General features: G+C 46.0%; 1 protein-coding gene across 1 annotated transcript; it reads right to left on the bottom strand.

Annotated features, from left to right (window-relative positions):
- Positions 1–324: 324 nt before the first annotated feature.
- Positions 325–2210, bottom strand: LOC103213711 (cytochrome c oxidase subunit 5B, mitochondrial). Its single transcript, XM_007959447.1, has 4 exons — positions 2108–2210; positions 1516–1589; positions 1237–1336; positions 325–437 (listed from the first exon to the last, which is right to left on the bottom strand). The coding sequence occupies exons 1-4, from the start codon at positions 2208–2210 to the stop codon at positions 325–327; spliced, it is 390 nt and encodes a 129-aa protein (XP_007957638.1).
- Between the last annotated feature and the right edge of the window lie 5923 nt (positions 2211–8133).

Genomic DNA, 8133 nt, shown 5'->3' with positions numbered 1-8133 from the left:
GCGTAGTGCCTAAGGCACTTGACTGCTAACCAGAAGGCTGGTGGTTCAAACCCACCAGCCACTCCTCAGAAGGAAGGTTGGGCAATCTACTTCCATAGTGATACTGCCTTGGAAACCCAAGGAGGTGTCGCAATGAGTTAGGTCTGACTCAACAGCAGATAACAACAACAACAACAAAATAAGAATTATCTATGCCTCCCAAAAAATACAGCCAAGAAATAAGACCAGTCAATTATGGGAGAAAGAGCCAATGTAATTAATGACTAGTCTTTATTGAACTGAAGAAAACTTTACAGCACATTTAGAGTGAGTCAGTGCAGTGCCTCAGTGAGCTAATTGGTGGGGCACCAGCTTGTAATGGGTTCCACAGCTAGGGCATCGCTGGGCTTCACCTTTGTGCAGCCAAAACCAGATGACAGCACTGTTGTCTTCTTCGCCTGAAAGGAAAACAGAGTCAAAGACTGTCTGGCCTGGAAGGGAAGGGTATTAACATTAATCTCTTTTCCTCAAAAACCTGAGACTCATATAAATTATAGTTCACATCTGAGAGAATAGTTTAAGCTCTCATTCTTATTTTTCAAATGAAGAAACGAAGGCCCTAAGTTGACCTGAAAATATCCTGACCTTGTATCAATGCCACTATAGGTTTCCTTGCCTTAAAGAACCCAAAAGCAAGATCCATTCTGGTATGTGTCCCTAGTACCTGAAATGGTACCTGGCACAGAAGAGGTACACAATAAATGTTTTCTGAATGAATACCCTTTGTTTATGTTTTATTTCTAATGACCCAGTATTACTGATGTTCCATGCCTCTGAAATTCCAGTAAGGATGACCCCCTGAGTCATGAAGAGGCTTGAGAGGGCAGTTTAGAACAACTTACTTACATACATATTCTCTTTACACATACACACTTACACAAAAGATCTGAAGCAGCTTATACACATCCTGTGGAGTCCCTGCATGGGGCAAATCTTTAAACCCACTGCCATGAAGTTGATTCTGACTCATAGCAACCCTACAGGAAGAGTAGAACTGTCCCATGGAGTTTCCAAGGCTATAAATCTTTAAGGAAGCAAACTGCCTCACCTTTCTCCCAAGGAGTAGCTATGGGATTTGAAGAGCTACCCTTTTGGTTAGCAGCCCAATGCTTTCACTACAGTGCCACCAGAGCTCCTACAGCACCCCATGTAGGAAGATGTATTAAATAGGTAAGAAAACAGTACTGAGGTACTTACAGATGCAGCCCACTATCCGCTTGTTGGTGATGGAGGGGACTAAATTAGGGTCTTCCTTGGTGCCTGCAGCTGCCTTTGGAGCAAGTATATTGTATGGATCCTAAAACAAAAGAAAAACAAGTCCATATATATGTCAAATAGCCCCTACCCTCTAGGAGGTCAGGTGGCTGTTAGCACTAGCTAGGATTCTTGGCTCAAAGGCTCCCAAAGAGGAGACTGTTCTAATCGCATCGAAGACCACGAGTTCCAGAAAAGATTTAGAAAGAAGTCTCTCCTCACCTGTCCTTTCCGTGCAGCCATCATGATCTCCCTCTCCAGCCCTGTGGCCTGTTCCTCGTCAGTAGGTACACCACCTAAAAGAGGATACAATTATGATCGAATGGAAAATGCACACACTTAAATTTTTGCATATTTGTAATGGGTTCACAAGCTCCTAACAGACACCTTTAGGTTCCCTAAGGTCCGTTGCGTCATGATGCCCGAAAGTGCCAGCACTCAGAGAATCTTTTCTTTCTCCAACCACTGAGGCCAATTTTTCTACACTTTTTCTAAAAGTAGCCAAATCAGAGCCCCACTGGGGTTCATCCGGCTTGAGATGAGCACGGGTTTAAAGGAGCTCCCCGTTCCAGTTGCAGCCCCTACCCCTCCCAAGGTCACCCGGTAACTGCATATAGGATTCTTTCACGTCAGTTCGGTGGGCTGCGGCAATGGGCCGGAACCATAAAGAGAATCCTGTGGGACTTGACTCATTCGGGGCCATGGGGCCTTCACTGGGACCCCGAACAGCTACACAGACGGCCCACTTCGCTACCCTAGCACCACCCCGAGGGTCAACGGTTCTGTTCTCTGGTGCGCCCGGCGGGCAGAATACCTCCAGACGTCATCGAGCGCAGGGCGGCGACCCCATTGGGACCGCGGGCCCTCAGGGCCTGAGCGGCCAGCGATCCAGCTCCGCGAAGTAACCTTGAAGCCATAGCGCCCCGTGACGATCAGCAACACTTCCGGAAAGAGGCTCCGAAGACAGGCAGGACTTCCGGAGGAGGATTTATTTACCGGTCCTGTCAGCTTTCCTCTTCCTCCTCGCCCCCGAGCCTGCCCCACTCACGTGACTTGTCGGTAGAAAAGGACTGCGCATGCCCAGCCCTGTTTCTGTCGCCCCTTTTGCCGCGCTGTCCCAGGTACCATTACCGGGGATTGGGTGCACGTCCGGGCCACACTGTGGTCTCAGTTGTACGCTCTTGGAGTTTTACCCTTTACTAACGTTAGGATTTGGGGCAAGTCGTTTAGTTCCTTGATTGTAGAATGGGGCAGTCCCTTTGGAGTTTCTGTGTGTCTTGCCTGACAGTGCTCAGTAAGCTCGCGTCAGTCCTGAGACTTGCTGGGCCCAAAATGACTTACGGGCTCCTAAACACGACCTTGTGAATTGCTACGCTTGTAGTTGTGGTATTATTTGTGAGGCAGTATGTGAGCCAGCGCGAACTTAAGTTCCTCGGCCCGTCGGCCCGTCGTACTACAAGAACTTGGACGGAACCTACCTGCAGTCCTGGCGTCAATTTCAAGTTAGATTTGTCCTTTGAGAAGTGATGAGGGTCAGCACTAAGACAGGGCTAGGGGTGGGGTGGATAAGATCCCTCCCAAGATGGATACGCCATGAAGTTGTTATCCAAGAAGAAGTTACACAAACCAGACTCACTGACGTGGAGTCGGATCCAACTCATAGCAACCGCTCCTTGGGTTTCTGAGGCAGTATCACTACGGAAGATTGCCCAACCCTCCTTCAGAGGAGTGGCTGGTGGGTTTGAACCGCCAGCCTTCTGGTTAGCAGTCAAATGCCTTAGGCACTACACCACCAGAGCTAGGGAAGGGGAATTGGTAATGGAAAATGAAATGGAGTCAAGATATTCTGTGGCCAGAGTTCTGTGTTTAAAACTAAAAACATCCATAGCTCTCCATGCCCATAGGCTAAGGTGTGCAAGCTTGTTACTACATGGGCATTCAAGAGCTTTCCCAAACAGTTCCCGGTCCATTGGCTCCTAGCGCTTTGCTGGCATTATCAATATAGTCCTGCCACAGTTTGGCTGTATGCAATATGTTTCTCCATCAGACAGTAAATCCCTTCAAAGCAGGAATGCTATTATTCCTTGAATGACTCCTTAGTGCCTTGAAGAGGCCTGTCGTATGCTTGTTGTTAGCTGCCATTGAGTTGACTCCAACTCATGGTGACCCTGTGTACAACAGAACTAGATGTTGCCCAGTCCTGCATCCTCACAATTATAGCAGATTTTAGTCCATCCTTCAGGTGACTGTGCCAATCCATCTCATGAGGGCCACACTCTCATTGGTCCTCTGCTTCACCAAACATGACGTCACCCTCTAGATAGCGATTTCTCCTGATGGCATGTCCAAAGCAAACGAGTCAGACAATGTCCGGCTGTGATCCATAAGGCTTTCATTGGCTAATTTTCAAAAGTAGATCACTGGGCCTTGCTAATCTATCTTTTAGTCTAAAAGCTCTGCTGAAGCCTAACCACCATGGGTGACCCTGCTGTATTTGAAATATTGGTGGCGTAGCTTCCAGCATCATAGCAACAGGCAGGCCAGTAGAATATGACAGACTGACAGACGTGTTGGTAGTGGCATAAAACAGGGTCAGGAAAATAAACAGAATCATTTTTGTAGGACTTCTCTTGGCCTGATAAGGTTAATTTGAGGCAAATTAGGGAGGATTGAAGTCTCAGGTATTCCCATGTGTCCCATGCAGGCTGTTGTTATTATTGTGTGTCATCAAGTCATAGCAACTCATAGCAACCCTATAAAACAGAGTAGAACTACCCCATTCGTTTTTCTAGGCTGTAATTTTTATGGGAGCAGATCATCAGGTCTTTTCTTCTGTGGAAGGACGGCTTTAGCATTTTGGTTAGCAGTCAAGTGCTTAACCATTGCACCACCAGGGCTCCTTGTCCCCATGTAGGTGTATTGTTGTCGTTGTTAGGTGCTGTCAAGTTGTCTCTGACTCATAGTGACATTTTGCACAGCAGAACGACACACCGCCTGGTCCCGCGCCAGCTCCATGATCCTTGCTATATTTGAGCCTATCGCGGCAGCCACTGTGTCAATACATCTCATTGAGGGCCTTCCCCTCTTTCATCGACCCTCCACCTTACCAAGCATGACATCCTTCTCCAACAAATGGTCCCTTCTGATACATGACCAAAGTAGTTGAGATAAAGTCTAGCCATTCTTGCTTCCAAGGAGCATTTCAGCTGCACTTCCTCTAGGACAGATTAGTTAGTTCTTTTAGCAGTCCACAGTACTTTCATCATTCTTCGCCAGCACCACAACTCAAAAGCATCAATTCTTCTTCGGTCTTCCTTCTTCATTGTCCAGCTCTCACATGCATATGTTGTTGTTGTTGTGTGCCGTTGAGTCGGACCCGACTTATAGCGAGTCCTCTTTGGGTTTCTGAGGCAGTATCACTACAGAAGTAGATTGCCCAACCTTCTTTCCAAGGAGTGGCTGGTGGGTTTGAACCGCCAGCCTTCTGGTTAGCAGTCAAGTGTCTTACACACTATGCTACCAGAGCTCCCATATGCATATGAGGTGATTGAAGATATCATGGCTTGTGTCAGGCACACCTGGGTGAAAAATGAGATGCAGTTAGTGCTCGTGGTATTTACATTTTCAGTTCCTGGACCTCTAAGGCAGTTGAACATCTTTTCATGTGTTTATTGGCTATTTGCATTTTCTCTGCTGGCTCAGCCACTCTTTTTGCCTTAGTTGTTTCACTTCCTTTAAAATGGGAATAGCATTTATCTCTGAGGGCTGTTGTGAGGACTAAATGAGTTAACACTTGAAAAACACTCAGGACTGTGCCCAATACGTTGGAAAAATTAACTTGAAAGTTGCGTATTCCACATATTCGTAGTTGCTTGTGTTTACCTAAATTAACGCTGGAAAAATACCCAGGAAACTGTATGAGTCCCTGGGTGGTGCTGCTGACCAAAAGCTTGGAGGTTCAAGTCCACTCAGAGGTGTCTCAGAAAACAGGCCTAGTGATCTGCTCTTGAAAAATCACCTACTGAAAACCCTATGGAACGGTTCACTCTGACATACATGCGTCCCCAGGAGTTGGAGTCTACCCAGTGACAACTGGTGGAGGGAAGTAGACCCATGAGGGCAAGGGTGGATGTGAGACTTTTCAGGGCACATGTTTTGTACTATTTTGAGTTTTGTTTATGGAAATGTATTACTTATTCATAAATAAAAGCAATTTTTTAAAAAATTGACTATCATATTTTTCTTATTTTGGGATATTGTTTATCTTGTCAGTTTGCAAGGACTCTGAAGTGTTGTTATGTGCCGTCAAGTTGTTTCTGACTCACAGCAGAACACAGCCTGGTCCTGTGCCATCTTCACAGTCGTTGCTATGCTTGAACTCACTGTTGTAGCCATCTCATTGAAAGTTTCACATAGTAGGAAGATTGTATTGAGGCCTTTCCATGGACCAAGGCTGGTCACTAATCAAGAGTAAAATGTGGTTTCTGCTTGGATTTATCACAAAAAAGTGGAAGAACAAAAAAAAAAAAAAAAAAACCCACTGCTGTCGAGTCGGATCCGACTCATAACCAGTCTTCTGGTTAGCAGTCAAATGCCTTAGGCACTAAACCACCAGAGCTCCCAGAAAGTGGAAGAGAGGGGCGTTTTTTAAAATATGGGGCAGAATGTACATAAACTTGAAATAATGGTGTCAAAAAAAAAACACTTTGTCTGTATGATTTCTGTTACTCTGGAGAGAAGCTCCAGGCTCCGATTGTACCACAAAAGCCCTGACCACTTTAGAAAGTGTGTGTTGGACCAGCTCTTAATTATACTGGCAGTGGGGGAAGAAAGCTGCTGAACACAGGCCTGCCTGAATCCTGAATCAGCAAGGACAAACCAGACCCCAGAGGAAGCCTAGGGAGGCCAGAGGAAGCTGTGACAAAGTCGCTGAACTTCCAGCTGTGAACTGGGACCCTCTGTTGAGCTGCCCTTGAAAAGCCAGTTCAGAACAAATGAACGTTTTTATGCAGATGCAGGCAATCCAAAATGGATCACCTGGAACTCCTGTCAGCAGGTGGCCTGGCTGTAGCTGAGGCTTGGAGGGACAGAGCCTTTAAAGCATTTAAAAAAAAAGAAAGAAAGAAAAGAAACCATAGAAATCTTGTAAACCAGTAGGTAGGGCACATAGGAGACAACATGAACTCTCACCCTTCCCTTTCAGGATTCTTCTCTCACTTCTGATACCCTCCCCCCATCCTCTGGAACCTCATTTATTCTGCCAAAGAGGAACTTGAGATCCACCTGGGAAATCCTAGTATTCTTCTCTTCCACATTCACCTATTCCTTCACTTCTCCTTCTCCCTCCATCCCTCTGAGCCCCTCCTTCCACCGCCCTCTGGCCCCTCCTCTCCAGGGCCAGTGGAGGAGCTTCTTTTGTAAGCCCTCAGGAGCCCACTGAATCCACCTGAAAGGTAGTAAAGGACAGTTTCAGGGGCAGGATTGCAAGAGCCGCAGGGATTGTGAGGACCTTGGATGGCCACAGCAGGGCGCTCGAACCACTCTGGGCCTGAGGGAGCAAAGGGGTGGGGTAGGGCAAGGTGTTACTGAAAAGTGATAAGAGCCAGAGCTGCACTGCAGAACCTTGGTAGAGCACATGGAGTGGAGGGTGAATGCCCAACATCTCCCTCCTCCCAGCTATCAGTTCCTGCTAGTGAAGCCAGCTGGCAATGAGAAAGCAAGGGAGTCCCTTGAATCCTCCTCCTGGGCCCAGAAAGAAGTGGAAGTGAAGGGTGAAGGGTGAACCTGGTTCACTGCCTCCTGGGACAATCCCTTGGTCAGATACATCGAGCATACTGTCACTTGCTGTTTTTTTTTTTTTCAGCAACTGATCATCAGTTTGTTAAACAGTTGATTTAACGTTTGTGATCATTAGCCATTATAGAGATGCAAATCAAAACAACCATGAGATATCATCTCACCCCAGCATTAATTGCAAAGTTCAACAAGACAGAAAATAACAAATGCTGGAGAGGATGTGGAGAAATTGGGACTCTCATACATCGCTGGTGGGACTGTCAAATGATACAACCATTGTGGAAATCAGTATGGCAATTCCTTAAAAAGTTGGAAATAGAAATACCATTTGATCCAGTAATCCCATTGTTGATGTTGTTGTTATGTGCCGTCGAGTCGGCCCCAACTCATAGCGACCCATCCTTGGGTTTCCGAGGCAGTATCACTACGGAAGTAGGATTGCCCAACCTTCCTTCTGGTTTAGCAGTCAAGAGCTTTAGCCACTATGCTACCAGAGCTCCCATTACGAGGTATATATCCTAAAGCAGTGAGAGGCAGGACATGAACAGATATATGCACACACCCATGTTCCTCATAGCACGATTCACAACAGCAAAGAGATGGAAACAACCTAAGTGCCCATCAACTGAAGACTTAATAAATAAACTGTGATACATACATACATACACACAATGGAATACTATGCAACCCTAAAGAATAACGTAGAATCAGCAAACACCACATAACATGGATGAACTTGGATGACATTATGCTGAGTGGAATAAATTAATCACAGAAGGATAAATAATATATTAGTCCACTATTGTAAAAAGTCAAGGAAAGGTTTATACATAGAAGGAAATTTTCTTTGCTGGTTACCAATGATGAGAGGGAAGGGGAGGCTAAATTCTTAGGTAGGTTGGGGGGGAAAATTTATATATATATATATATAAGCTCTGGTAGTGTAGAGCCTAAGGCACTTGACCGCTAACCAGAAGGCTGGCAGTTCAAACCCACCAGCCACTCCTCAGAAGAAAGATAGGGAAATCTACTTCCGTAGTGATA

The sequence above is a fragment of the Orycteropus afer genome, unplaced genomic scaffold (genome assembly GCF_000298275.1).
Source record: "Orycteropus afer afer isolate SDZICR_OR568_19922 unplaced genomic scaffold, OryAfe1.0 scaffold00017, whole genome shotgun sequence".
NCBI lineage: Eukaryota > Metazoa > Chordata > Mammalia > Tubulidentata > Orycteropodidae > Orycteropus > Orycteropus afer.
Note: the sequence above shows the minus strand (reverse complement) of the source record. Positions and strands in the feature narration are given on the sequence as shown.

Excerpts from the sequence above, each read along its gene's own strand:
- LOC103213711 (XM_007959447.1), bottom strand. The coding sequence starts at position 2,210 with ATGGCTTCAAGGTTACTTCGCGGAGCTGGATCGCTGGCCGCTCAGGCC. Across the intron at positions 1,337-1,515 it reads TGGCTGCACGGAAAGGACAG|GATCCATACAATATACTTGC; the intron begins GTGAGGAGAGAC and ends CTTTTGTTTTAG. Across the intron at positions 438-1,236 it reads GCGGATAGTGGGCTGCATCT|GCGAAGAAGACAACAGTGCT; the intron begins GTAAGTACCTCA and ends TTTTCCTTTCAG.